Below are 13,331 nucleotides of genomic sequence, written 5' to 3'. Positions count from 1 at the left end.
AATCCCACGCGTGATATCGAAAAGCATAGCCCTTCTCCCTCAGCCGTCGTTTTCTACCGAATCATATTTATATTGTCTATGCATCTCACGCATCTTTGCGCATGGACGAAAAGCAACATCGTCGCTTGTCCCCACCGACTGATTCTGATCTGCCTCATTGAGAGCGTCAAGGACTTTCTATTCGCTGTTTCGTGGCGGAGGTCGTATGAGCTCATGTGTTATGAACAGGGTTCAAGATCAGAGAATAAACAGTTTGAGAATAGCCTGGTCAATACCTTCAAGTCAACAAGTCGAATGCGTTTCATGGACACTTTTTTCTCGGAGGGGTGGAAGTGAAGATCGAAGCACGGGGTGAGCAACCAGCATCGGACACAATACACCGCTGCAAGTCATGCACACACACGAAGGCTAGCCCATCATGCAGTCGATGGTTTTGAGGTACCTTGCTACGACATGGAACCTCGAGGTTGCAAGATGGCTCCACCGTTCAGTTTCCAGATTGGGAAACTGTCTTCGTCATGTGTTCTGAATAGTTTTCCAAGCCATCGTTTCCTCAAGCGCCCTGCAAACGTCCAAATCGAATTGTGAGAGGACCAAGCGTAACGACTCATGAGTGAGAACAACCTTGGTGCCATCGGATGTTGGACGGATCGACAGACTTTAGACAACACTAACCCCCACGCTAGCCAACGTGCCAGCTCCCCCGGAAAGCCAGGTGCCAACTCGTTTGAGGGGTCCCCTTGTTATGGACGATTCCCAGCTTCTCAAGGCGGTAAGGCAGCCCTCATGATTTACGACGTGCGTTCAGACGACATGTATCCGTCTTAGATCGAAACTGTCTGTCGGTGGCAGTGTTTCTCTGCCTGCCTGCTTTTGGTCGCGTGCCGAGTCTTACAGGTCTTGCGGTCTTACTCTGCATCAACTTCATTCTCATCCACCACTCATTCCCACTTCTTGGGACTGTAGAAAGCAAGGTCCTGTCATCATCAGCGCATAGATGACGGTGAACCTAGTATTCTATTCTGCTTACGGATCCATATTCCTGCGTCGGCCGTCCTCCAGTTGCAAGTACGGACCCCCGTGACCTTATGGAAGAGCTGTAGCTGTGCCCGATGTCTTGGCCTTTTCCTCATGCCACCATCGACAGTGCATTTCGTCTTCTTTTTCTACAGTGTTTGTCCGCTCGTCCAGTTGCGCCGGTCAAGCGTCTGATAACTGTCGTTAGCGCCTTCGGGAATAGTTGCAAGTGTCTGCTGACCACCAAATGTCTCCCCCTCAAGAATGGAGCAGGACTCCGCCCACATGGTGTGGCAGACGTCGTTGCCAGCAAGTCTCGCTGATGTTGCAGCTGCGCCGCACAACCTTTCCCCCTGTTCCACCCCGAGACTCACTCAGACTGCCCATCACGACGGATAACGGCACATCGCCACCACCGGGCAGCCCCCCTTCCCAGAGAGAAGACCAGCTTTCCCCGCACTTTGCTTGACAGCACCCTGATATTGTTCCCCGCGGATTACAGTCTGCTCTTCAGCCGCACGATATGTCGCCTTCATCGACGTCGTGTTTCACACCCTATGGCCTGGAATATTACATTCTCCCTTGTCTATGATTGATGGAGAATCATGCCCGTCATTATGTCAATGGCTTCCTTCGCATTTATCTCGGCTTCGCAAGAAATCTCATGTCGTCATGTAAATCGGGCATCTTGAGATGGCAACCCAATCATATTACACAACACAGGCCCCGGCATTCAAGCCTTCAACGGGTGGAATCAGGGTTTTGGCACCACATCGCCCTCACAAAGATCAGCAGCGAGCCGCCTGTGCCACGTCTGCAGGCTTGAAAATCCGGGGCCGGGGCGTCATGCGGTGCGAATCCTGACGTTTTGACCTTCCACGGAGCCTAACATCGCTGGCATCACTCTCGTCCGTATTTGGTCAGTTTGTGATTCTACTCGCTGGGATTATAAGGCGAGCGGAGAACGATCACTGTTACCTCCGGTTGGGTATAGATTTCCGTGTAGTCGTCAGGGGCTATTCCCATCGTTTTAGTGTCATTAGAAGTCTTGGAAGTCCAGGAAGACCACTCGTCCTTAAGCCGCTATATGCCGCGCGAATGTCCACTCAATGATGGGAAGAATCTTCAGGTGTCTTGCAGCTATGATGGGACCAACAGTGGACCCAACCTATGGTAATGGCTTGCCGATCATAGAGTGGTCGTCTAGACAAAGCGTTGAAGAGACAAGATCTTGTTTTCTCCTTGCCCCTCTGAACCTCGTTTTGTAATAGCCAGGCTCTCTTGTTGTCTCCTCATTTCTCTTTGAAGATGTATGGATGCCTGATATACGATGCGCTTACTCTCGGCAGCTCCCGCCTACTGCTTGTCAAATGCCAACGCACGATTCTATAATCAGCTTCCCGTCGAGTTCTCGGCGGTGCTGTAGTGCCAAAGATTTGGCGTGCGTCTTGTCTCTTTTCTCTTCTTCTATCATTGTAAGTATCCCGCAACTTCAGTTATATAGCTGCGACTCCTCCTCCGAGATGTGTCAGCCTCATTTGAGTATTACCGCACTACTTCATTTCACTCCTCTAGCTTTTCCATAGCTTTTGATATGATTTCTGGCTTCCAACTAGCCTGTCAAGGCCATGCCTCGTACCAGGGCTTTTCGTACCTCCTACGTAGGACTGTGAAACCTAGGTCATATGCGGAGGACCCTGCCAGGACTCACTCATCCCACGGCTGACCGAGGGGTTGTCTCGCTGAGCCCCCACACCCCACGGCATGTCTCTGCGGGCTTGACAAGGAACGTTGACTTGACCTTCCCGATGGAGACCAGGTGAAGCATGAGGTACTCTAGAGCAGTCAATCCGGGCTTCTGGGACCTGGGAAAAGGATGGTGTTCTCGTTCCTGGCGGGGGCTTACCTTAGTATGTTGCTGTCGGGCAGCCGCTGGCGAGGACGAGCTGCAAGTTGGGCCATTGTGCCTGCTTGAGTACCCTATTTTGACTACACGTCTCCAGAATGACAGTTTATGAATTAAACAGGCACTGTGTCGTAATCGAGGATATCGGTCATTGCCTTTTTGTGGCTGAAGTATCATTCTTCACTTGAAGTCCACGATGAGAGTTATTGTACCACCAGATTGGCCGCTCTGGTACGAAATTCAACACCTTAGAAGCTCTTTTTAATGACGAGTCAACTGCCCAATAAAATTCAGGCACAAAATTCTGACACTTGCTGTGGCACTATTGAGATATCCAATATTCTGAGGCCACTATCCACAACTTGCAACATACCCACCTCCTCCCATAATGAAGCAGTCACTGATGTCGCGAGAAGTCTATGTCTTGAGGGGTTTGAAACAATAAAATCACGGACCTTGTCTCATTTTTACTGGAATGTGTTTCCCCTGTGGCCTTTATTTGGCCACTTTTGGGAGCTCTCTCTTGGACCCAGAAAGTCACAAAAGATTGGGGTTGGCTACAGTCCATCGCGGCATACTCGGATGGCTCAAAGAGTTGGTTGGCAGTGGCATATAAGACCAAAGAACGCTCAACAGAACTATTTATCCTCGCAACGTTTCGTCATTGATCCATCCTCTGCAACCAGTTCAAGAAATAAGCGAAAACCGCATTCATGTCTATTCTACTCAGCCTTCCAACCCTCCGTATACGTCCGCCCATCCGCTCTCATCTTTCCAATAACAGGCTCCAATAACAACGGCAATACCTCCGCCGCGTCCCTCCCGAACGCAAAGTCCCCCTTCTTCACCTTGCCCATCTGGCCCTCATCCTCGGCCTCGGGGTTGACGGTACACACCCGCGCCCCGGCCGCGTGCGCCTTGAGAATGTACCCCGCGGCCGGCCACACCTGCGCCGACGTGCCGACGACGATCATGAGGTCGACTTTCCCTTGCTCGATCCAGGCGTCGACGCCGTCGAGCATGGCCTCGTCAAGCGCCTCGCCGAACCAGACGACGCCGGGCCTCAGCAGGCCCGTTTTGCAGGATGGGCAGTGGGGCAGGTCTGCTTCGTCGATGGCGGGGAGCTTTCTGGTTGGGTCGAGTAGTGGCAGAGTCTTGGTTGGGTCTGCGAGGTCTTCAGAGGCCGGGGCAAGGGCTGGGCAGAGGGGGTCTTGGGTGTTGTTGTGGTCGATGTAAGTGCATTGCGGGTTGGCGCATTTGATGTCAAATAGGCTTCCGTGGAGGAGGCGGAGTTGGTCCTCCTTATGTCCTGCCCTTGGCGAGAGACCTGAGAATAACGCTTAGCTGTCTTTTAATTCTTTGCAGGGGAACATGTTGGAGTCGTTCTCACCGTCAACGTTTTGCGTCAGGCACAAGAAATCCGGATTCTTTTCCGCCAGCGCGGCGAGGGCATAATGCGCCTTGTTCGGCTTCGCTGATAGAGCCATGTGTCGCCGATACGCGTAGAACAGCCACACCAGGCCCGGGTCCCGGCGGAAGGCTTTCATAGTCGCTAGGTCCGTGGCGTCGTGGTTTCGCCAGAGTCCTCCGGCGCCGCGGAAGGTCGGCAGGCCGGACGAGGCAGAGAGGCCGGCGCCGCAGAGGGCGAGGATACGCTTGCTTGAGGCCAGTGCCTCGTGGAATGCGGCGACGTCGTTATGGGGGGCCATGGCTTTTAAGGAGATTGGACGGCAAAGGGCTTTATTGGGGAGTGATTAGTGAGGTGTATTTGAATGCTTTGAACGGATGCTACGAACTAGGTGATTTGAGGCTTGAGGATGTAGATAGCCTCCTGAGAGTCAAGCTGATATGACCGAGTCCCGTGAGAGGTTTTCTCGTCATGCTGTCTGGGGGCAGCTTATATCGCGGTGCGTTTAGGCAACCTACCTACTTATCCGTAAGGGCGTTCGCCATTAGGCACCGAGGCTAAGCAAGAGGATAAGCAAGAGCAGCAGGGGCATATAATCATCCAATCATTGTATCCAGCAGTCTGGGGACTGTAAATCCAATGGCCTCGCTGTTGGGAAAAGTCCGTCTGACTTGATCGGAGAGATGTAAGTGCTCCGAGTTGAATTGAGATGGCCGTTGTTTGGGGACCATGTCACTTCTCCACATGCCAGGATGTAAGGTGACCCCTTCACCGAGGCGGAGTGACATCATCCGGAGCCACACCGAAGCTCACAGACCGGGAAATCTCGATTTCTTTCAGAAATATCTACAAAGGGCTACTCTCAACGGAGCTAATCGAGGGACCCTTTTCAATTTTGGAGTTTCCAGTGAACGCTACCTTTAGAGGCAGACTCATTTTGTAAGTAGAAAAATCACGGATAAGAGTAAACCAGATCATAAGAAATTCGAAGCTTCTAGCTTCTGAGTTGAGATTTTGTCTATCTCTCTATGTCTATAATGTAACCAATCGCTATGCCCTTTCTATGCACCCAAGTCATGTCATCAACCTCATCTTATATACAGCATCCCCAGAAAACGGTTTGATCATGTTTCGAAACACACAATCTCCTCCGGCTTAGTTCTCGAGGACGTAGCGGTAGCGGGCCTTGCCCTCCTCCAAGTCGACGATGGCCTGGTTGGCCTCGCTCATGGGGCGGACCTGGATCCAGGGCTTGACGCCCTTCTCGGCGGCGAGCTCCCACATCTCGCGGATCTCGTGGGGGGATCCGATCAGGGAGCCGGTGAACTTGACGCGGCGCATGACCATGGGGACGGGGGAGATTGTGTAGGCGCCGTCGTCGGGGAGACCGACCTGGACGAGGGAGCCGTCGAGCTTGACGAGGTTGAGGAAGTCCTGCATGGGGACCTTGGCGGAGGAGACGGTGGAGATGACAATGTCAAAGGAGTTGGCGTAGGTCTTGGCCCAGTCGGGCTCCTCGCTGGTGGCGATGTAGCCGTCGGCGCCCATCTTGAGGACCTCGTCGCGCTTGTCGCCCTTGCGGGAGATACCGACGACCTTGTCAGCGCCCATGGCCTTAGCGAGCATGATGGCCATGTGGCCGAGGCCGCCGACGCCGTTGATGGCGACGGTCTTGCCGGGGCCGGCGCCGTGCTGCTTAAGCGGGGAGAAGACGGTCACACCACCGCACAGCATGGGCGCGGCGTAGGCGGACTCGAGGCCGTCGGGGATCTTGACGACGAAGTGGGAGGGGCAGCGGTGGTACTTTGAGTGGCCGCCCATGGCCTTGCCGCCGTTGTAGTGGAAGTGACCGTAGGTGTGGACGGACTTGGGGCAGTACTGCTCGTTCTTGGTCTCGCAGGGCTCGCAGGGACCCTGGCGGCCGAGGCAGGAGTCGGACTGGGCGCCGACACCGACGCGGTCGCCGACCTTGATGCCGCCGACGGCCTTGGAGCCGACGCGGACGGCGACACCGACGATCTCGTGGCCGACGCAGACGGGGTAAGGGGCGGGGCCCCAGCCGGAGCGCAGGACGTGGATGTCGGAGCCGCAGACACCGGAGTGGGTGATCTGGATGTCGACGTCGTTCTCCTCCCACGGCTTGGGCTCGTACTCCTGCCAGACCATGTTGCCCTCGGAGGACTTCTCGTCGAGGCCAACCCAGCCCTCAAACTTGTAGTCGGTAGCGGCCATTGTGATTTATGTGTGTCGAGTTAGAAAATAGGAAGAAGAAGGGGTATCTGGAGAAAGGTTGTTTCTTGTTTTGTTATAAAAGAGATGATCTGATGTATAAGAGAACAGAAAGCTTGTGTGTACAGAGTAGCATGATATCGTTGGAAGGCGGGAATGACACGCCTCTTTAAACCTTTAGCTCCCCATCCTGCAAATCAACTTAAGTCCTAAACTCATCGGCGAAAGAGGGGACTAACGCCGCCGGTCGTCCAAGGAACCATGAAGCTGGAAAGCCTGGATAACGAATTTTGCGCAAAAAAAACATACAGCGAGTACTACGTGTTAGAGGGCAGAGGAGAAAAAAACTGCAACGTGGGTGGAGTCAAACAGCGGGAACGAAGTGGGAATAGATTGGAAACTAGATGGGCCTAAGTGCGGCTCAGTGCCGCGGTTCGAGATCGATGGAGCAAGGACCAAGGGGAATGAGAAGAAGGCCCCCCGTTGACTGAGACTCCGTTGATGCAGGAAAGGCCAGAGGCACAGAGGCGCAGAGACGCAGAGACGCCGTTTGAACAATTTGGAAGGGGGGTGGAACCGTGGTGGTGCGGAACCTTTCCAGCACGGAACGTCAAAGAAGGTCGATATGCGTCGTCATGATTCGCCGGGCCGATATGGGGCCTTGGGCCGGCCGAGGTGGGCAACTATGGAAATCTGGCTTAGAAATCTTGGAGGTTGTGCTTTTGCCTTCTATCTGCGCGGGTACACAATACACTATCAAGAATCACCGGGGGACCCTGGCCATGGATGCTTGGATTGGACGGTATTGAATGACGGCAACAGAGCCAACGGCTTCTCACATTATCTGCATCTCCGTCTAGATCCTGTATCTCTCTCTTTAGATGGCGGTTGAGCTTTACCCGGCACGTCCTTAATCCTTACAGCTCGAGATGTTGCTGTTGAAGAAGGGTGGGGGTTCGGGCTCTTTCTGTCCGCTATTCGAAACTTCAACATGTCGACACACGAAGAGCTGGAGACGTGCAAATGCGGCGGCTAGATGGGGAGCTACCTGTTCAAAGAACGAATGGATAACGAAGTAAGGCATGTTGTCCACAATCCAGCAGTGAGTACAGGGATTCTTTTGGCCGCCGTTCCCGAGTAGGTTGTGTTTTGATGTCATCGACTCCAGTATTTTCCGGCACTTGGGTGGCTTCACACCGCAACTGAGGGGCGGGACTGAGAAGAGAGCGATAAAAAAAATTGGAGTCCAGGTCTCTCTGGTGTTTGAGACAACTCTGAAAGGGGATTTGCACAAAAAAGCTTTTCTAGGTTTTCTTCACCATGTTCTCCATTCAAGTCCATCCCGGGTCGATCATCCCCTGTTTCCAAGGCCACTGGGGAAACCAACTTGGCAGCCAACACGATTGAATGAATCGTTCAGCCTCATCTCATTGATCTCATTGATGACTGAGCTCCAGTTTGGAATTTGAAGAGATTTTGTGGCCCCCTTCGAAAGCCTTGCCCTTACGTCAACTGCGGATTCTTCCCGTTGGGCGGCGGTTGACCGGCCTTCGCCGTTCTCGATTTGCTTCTGTCAAAGCTTCTAGAAAACGTACATTTTTATGGAGAAATCACAAAGTCTGCCGTGCAGGGGCCATCGGCACGTCACCGATGACCCGCCCGATGCCGCGGTTCAGTCCAACTTTGTTGCTGCTGTTGTTGTGTGAAGTGAATGGATCTTCAAGTTTCCTCTTATCTTTGCCCAGGAGGATATTGATCATCCGACGATGAGGTAGCTTGGAATTCTAAATGCCAATCTTTCTACTATCGCCACGCTAGTTGGCTGTCATTGTGAAGATAAGATGATAGCTGAAAGTCTGACAACTACCGGTGCGAGGACGGAGAGTTTTACCTCACCGACAAGACAGATACCGGTAGAATATGCCCCGTCACTAGACATGCCGTAAACGTGGCCCGGCAAGGGTCCCTTCCGGGCCACGGAATTACAGAGGCAATCGTGCTCCGTATCCGTACAGCTGGCAAGGCCGCAGGATGGAACTCTGCTTAGTACGCAGCCGGACTTATCTCGTAGACTTCTATTCCCCAAAAAGACCTCAAAACACGCATGTGGAAACAATTTGACTCCGATTTCATGCATCCTGCTCAAGGCTGCAACACACCGTACCTTTGGTCATGTCTTTTCATAACAGTCCCCCTTTTTGATTTGATTATCTTATGTTCCGCCCTTGCCGCATCATGCATGTCCGTCTACCAAGGCGACCACCGGGATCCCACTGCACCTTTCCTGCACCTTTGAGTCCCCAACTATTCATACAATCCCCGAGCCCGATCCAAAGTTTCAGGAATCGGATGATTGTACAAACGACGATGCAGATGCCCGAAAAGCCCCCCCTATATCCGAGCCGCTGCCAGATCCCGCGTCTCCCGTTCGGGGAGATACCGAAGCGAAGCAGGGGCAGTATACGAGATGCTTTATCCCGAGTTCCAGATGCGAGCGCCCTGGGTTTGTGTTCGCTCCCTGGGGACGGGGGTTTTGCTGGTGAGGGTTTATTCAATCACCGCATATCCACGCCATGCGGAATGTCGGAACGTGCTCGGAAACACCCCCGCGTTCCCCGTCCTTGCCTGGTGAAAACCGATTGCCATCTGAGCTTCACACCGAGAAGATGGTTTTCATTCCTGGGGATAACAGACATGTTCAACTCAGAATAGCACAATCGTGAAGTAAGACACGCGCAAGTATGTGCTTGAAAAAATCACGAAAACGACGTAGGACTTCCACCTTGCCACAGTTCGCTGGTGGGTGTTACCTGTGTGCATCTCAAACCCGTCAGAAGGGGACCGGTGCCGCGATCGTCGGTGGTGACGTCCGCGCCGGCCATTGCTTGATTTCCTAGTAACAGCAGCCATGCGAGATCCGCATGGCAGAGGCCGATCGGCGCGGCAGGTCCGAAATGCCACGCCCGAAGACCAAGAGAAGGGTCCCGCGAGTAACTTCTTTTTGCCACCGAAACCCGATGAGCCGGCTACAAGCTACATGTTGCCTCCAACGGCAGACCGGTGCTAGCCAAGCCCGATATCGACATCATTGTGCGCCGTACCTGCATATGTCAGAAAAGCCTGCGTGCTGCCATGCCCACGTTTTTAGTTCATGTACACACATACCCCAATTGAAACGGTATGAAACGGCACCGCCTCGGAGACGAACCCGTCCACAACGCCGGCCGTCTTTGAAGCTCCGGGAGCAGGAACGGAGTAAGGGGCCGGGCAAAGCGGAGTGAGTGCCTGCCGCCTTCCGAAGGGCAGGAAGCCACCCAAGCCTCCGACCGGAAGGCACCAACGGGGCCATGCACGCTCAATCTTTCCTTCCGTCCCTTCACAAAGCCATCTTCATCAAGCCTGGCAGGCCCGATTTCATGAAAGCCAGCTGCCGATGCCATCTTGGAATGAGTTGAGAACTGTCTCGCTTCCTTACGTCTTGTTCGCAACCCTCTTGATAATTTCAGTACCTCGGGGGCAACCGAATCTGGATAAAAGCGCAGGTAAAGAACTCAAACCCTTGGCCCAGGCAGGCAAGCATCTGGATACTTTCTTACCGATCCTGGGAAGCGCATTGCCCAGTCACCAAAATTACTAGGTACGAACATGCACCCACCACAAAGGGAAGCTACCCACGATAGCTTCGCTTTTGATTTTCCCAGGAGATAGTTGCACCTTTGGTTTCTATGAGGGTCTCGACTTTCAGCCTTCATGTCCGGGCATCTTCCGCTCCCTCGCCTGTCGGGTCAACCGTCGCCGTATCTCCCCCGGCTCAATATTGAACGAGACCCCGGGCCGCTTTCCGCCTCTTCTCGCCGAGTCAATTAGAAAATTGGTCAATACACGTACCGAGGAACAAGGGCCCTGGAGCAAATCACCGCCTGTCACCGTCAGCCCCTTTCCCCCCTCTAGGCCCGGACAAAACGGAACTTTTGTCTTGATTGGGCGGTTCGGACGGCACGGTCCTCCAGGCCTGTGAAGTGGTAGGCATGCCATACAGGAACGGATACAGCAAAGGTCATCCATCAACCCGGGCCATGCTACGATGATATTGGTATCGAAATCGTGAATAACGACTAGCCTCCTGCTCAGAGAGCCCGACGACTCATAATTGCGCCTCATTGCGATGGTATCTATACACAATAGACACAACAACAAGCGGTGGACGGAAGAAGGAAATATCATAATGTGGCCTCCCACAGCGCGTCAGGATACCTTACGGATCTTACAATTCCCGCAGGACTTCAATCAGAAGAAAAGCCACTGAAACCGGGCGAGCAGCCAAGCAAAAAACATCATTGGCAGAATCGAGACAATTGTGCCGCAGGGCGATGCGCAATAACATTAAACACTAGACTCAAGAGACGATCGCCTACCAAGATCCTTGGGCCCAAGCAAGTTTGATTAACAAGACTCGGGCGAGTCTCACGCACCCAAATCCTTCGACGCTGCTGCGCGGTACTTATCCCATTTCCTTTCCTCCTCCTCCCCTCCCCCCCCTTCCTCCTCATCCCATCCCCCCAAAAAGAAAAACAAAAATCCTTTCCTTGGCTCCAACGGTGCCCGTCACGCTAGAATCACATCAGACGCGCAGAGACACTTTAGGCTACCCGTGCGGCACCGGACGGTGCCCAGGCACACATTGCCACACTTTCTAGTACCTTATTACAGGAGACCTCTCACGCCTCTCGCTCGAAGTCTCCTTGCTTGGGTCTTACTTGGTGAGGACGGCCACGGTGCACAGGTGGAAATTAGGTACCGAATAAGGTAGAGCGTGGCAATGGATCCGATTTCTGGGATCCATCCTCCCCCGGCCCCCCTCTCCTCTTTGAGTCAAAATTCTTATTCAGGTGGGGGACCCTGCTAGGGTCGCTCAACTTCAAACACGGCGAGATTGCAATCGCGGTGTTTTTTTTTTCTTGGTTGCTCAAGTCGCGCTACCAAGGCACCTACGTTCGACGATGTTATGCGAGCCTGAGCTCCTTGTATAAGTTTTGATGATGTGAGATTCACGCAAATCGAAAAGCCCTGGCAATAGTATTCAAATCTGAATTGTTTTTGATTGTCAACGTTTCGTCTGTCTCAACTACCTCGGCGAAATGGCACAAGGCGTCCTCTTCAACTCTTCTCTAAAGGTATCATAGTCCATCTTCCACAAACACTACCCAGCTGCTTCAAGAAAAAAAGGCATCCGCCATCTGAAATGCAATTCCCATTGTTCGACTTTCCTCCTCTCGCGTGAAACATTGGCAAGGCCGTCGCAGAAAAGCTTCCTCCAATTCTTGGAGACAGAATTCCGCGGGAGAGCGTGATCATTAAAAGTACCAGATTATGTCGCAAGGTATGGCCCCAACTGCGCGCTAGGTCCATGAAGGAACATGCGTAACTCAGTCGTGATAAGGATCGTGATCGGAAGTGAAGAAGTTGTACAATCCGCTCTCCGGGCGGCATGATTTTTTTCGGTTGTCTTTATGCGCATGTACGGTCGTTCAAGAGTTCCGGTGGATCCGCTTACAGCAGGAAGGTGAAGAAGAGGCCGGCGGCACCGAGAGCAAGGTTGGCCTTGTTCATGAAGCCGGAGTTGGCGGCAACGGTAGAGGGGGTGCTGGAGGCGCCGGCAGCGGTGCCGGTGGAAGAAGCGCTGGAAGAGCCGGAGCCGGAGCTGGAGCCAGTGGCGGTAGAGGCAGCGTCCTCGGTGGCAGAGGCTCCGCTGGAAGCGGTGGCGGAAGCAGAGCCGGAGGCGGTGACGGTGCTCAGGGTGGTCTTGGAGTCGGTCTTGGTGGCAGTCTTGGAGGCGGAGGAAGAGCTGTCGTCGCTGCCGCCCTCGGTCTTGACGACGATGGACTCCCAGCTGCCGGAGCGGTCACCATAGACGTACTCCTTGGCGCCCTTGACACCCTTGTTGCCCTGGTAGTCAGTGATGGTGATGGACTTGTAGTAGGCGTTGTAGGGAGCCTTGGAGAAGTCGGTGTAACCACCAGCCCACTCGACAGTGCCCTTGGGGGCGTCCTTGCGGCCGGCAACCCAGGTTCCGATCTTGACCTCCATGGGAGTCTGGGGGAACATGGCGCCACCCTTGGCGTCGGCGTACTTCAGCTCACGAACCAGAGCACCGTCGATGAGCCACTTGACGGACTCCTGGGTCCAGTCAATGGTGTAGGTGTGGTAGTCGTTGAGGGGGTTGGAGACGGGGTGGTAGGCACCACGGTCATAGGTGCTGGTGTCACCCTTGCCGAAGTAGTTGGTCTGAACCTGTGCGTTGTCACCGCCAACCCACTCCCAATCGATCTCGTCGAGGTCGTCGGACTGGAGAACGACGGAGGTGACAACACCCTGGCCGGTAGAGGCCTTGAGGACGACGTCAATCTTGCCGAAGAAGATGTACTTCTTGGAGGCCATGGTGGGAGCATCGGTCTCCTTGTTGATGGCGAACAGAGCACCGCCATCCTCGAACTTCACGGCAGTGCCGTCGAGCTTGCGGAAGACGGAATCATCGTTGCCCTTGGTGAAGTCGATACTGACCGACTTGCCCAGAGCAGGGTCGGCAGGGCAATCTAAAGATCAGTCAGCAAGGCTGTTTCACTAGAAGACCAAACGGTGGTACGAAAACCGGGGACGAAAAAAAAAACATACCCTTCTTGGTAGGATCGCAGGTGGTGAAGGTCTGGGCAGAGACCATGGTGGAAGCGGCGAGAGCCACGGTGGCAGCGGAGAAGATCTTGGAGAGCATTT

The 13,331-nt window shown here is 53.8% G+C and overlaps 5 protein-coding genes across 5 annotated transcripts; 1 reads left to right on the top strand and 4 right to left on the bottom strand.

Annotated features, from left to right (window-relative positions):
• Positions 1-3,645: 3,645 nt before the first annotated feature.
• Positions 3,646-4,632, bottom strand: CPAR01_13017 (Sir2 family protein; the record flags this gene model as incomplete). The annotated part of the gene is made up of 2 exons (XM_060497271.1): positions 3,646-4,250; positions 4,314-4,632. 2 exons carry the CDS (start codon positions 4,630-4,632, stop codon positions 3,646-3,648), a joined length of 924 nt encoding a protein of 307 aa, XP_060343664.1.
• An 854-nt stretch (positions 4,633-5,486) lies between these two features.
• Positions 5,487-6,563, bottom strand: CPAR01_13016 (zinc-binding dehydrogenase; the record flags this gene model as incomplete). The annotated part of the gene is made up of 1 exon (XM_060497270.1): positions 5,487-6,563. The coding sequence occupies one exon, from the start codon at positions 6,561-6,563 to the stop codon at positions 5,487-5,489; it is 1,077 nt and encodes a 358-aa protein (XP_060343663.1).
• Positions 6,564-9,481: 2,918 nt separating this feature from the next.
• On the top strand, positions 9,482-9,841 carry CPAR01_13015 (uncharacterized protein; the record flags this gene model as incomplete). The annotated part of the gene is made up of 1 exon (XM_060497269.1): positions 9,482-9,841. The coding sequence occupies one exon, from the start codon at positions 9,482-9,484 to the stop codon at positions 9,839-9,841; it is 360 nt and encodes a 119-aa protein (XP_060343662.1).
• Positions 9,842-11,717: 1,876 nt separating this feature from the next.
• Positions 11,718-11,915, bottom strand: CPAR01_13014 (uncharacterized protein; the record flags this gene model as incomplete). The annotated part of the gene is made up of 1 exon (XM_060497268.1): positions 11,718-11,915. One exon carries the CDS (start codon positions 11,913-11,915, stop codon positions 11,718-11,720), a length of 198 nt encoding a protein of 65 aa, XP_060343661.1.
• Positions 11,916-12,110: 195 nt separating this feature from the next.
• On the bottom strand, positions 12,111-13,329 carry CPAR01_13013 (ice nucleation protein; the record flags this gene model as incomplete). The annotated part of the gene is made up of 2 exons (XM_060497267.1): positions 12,111-13,153; positions 13,233-13,329. 2 exons carry the CDS (start codon positions 13,327-13,329, stop codon positions 12,111-12,113), a joined length of 1,140 nt encoding a protein of 379 aa, XP_060343660.1.
• Positions 13,330-13,331: the final 2 nt, after the last annotated feature.

This window comes from Colletotrichum paranaense, assembly GCF_030867605.1.
Source record: "Colletotrichum paranaense strain IMI 384185 chromosome Unknown Scaffold_12.1, whole genome shotgun sequence".
Taxonomy (NCBI): domain Eukaryota; kingdom Fungi; phylum Ascomycota; class Sordariomycetes; order Glomerellales; family Glomerellaceae; genus Colletotrichum; species Colletotrichum paranaense.
Note: the sequence above shows the minus strand (reverse complement) of the source record. Positions and strands in the feature narration are given on the sequence as shown.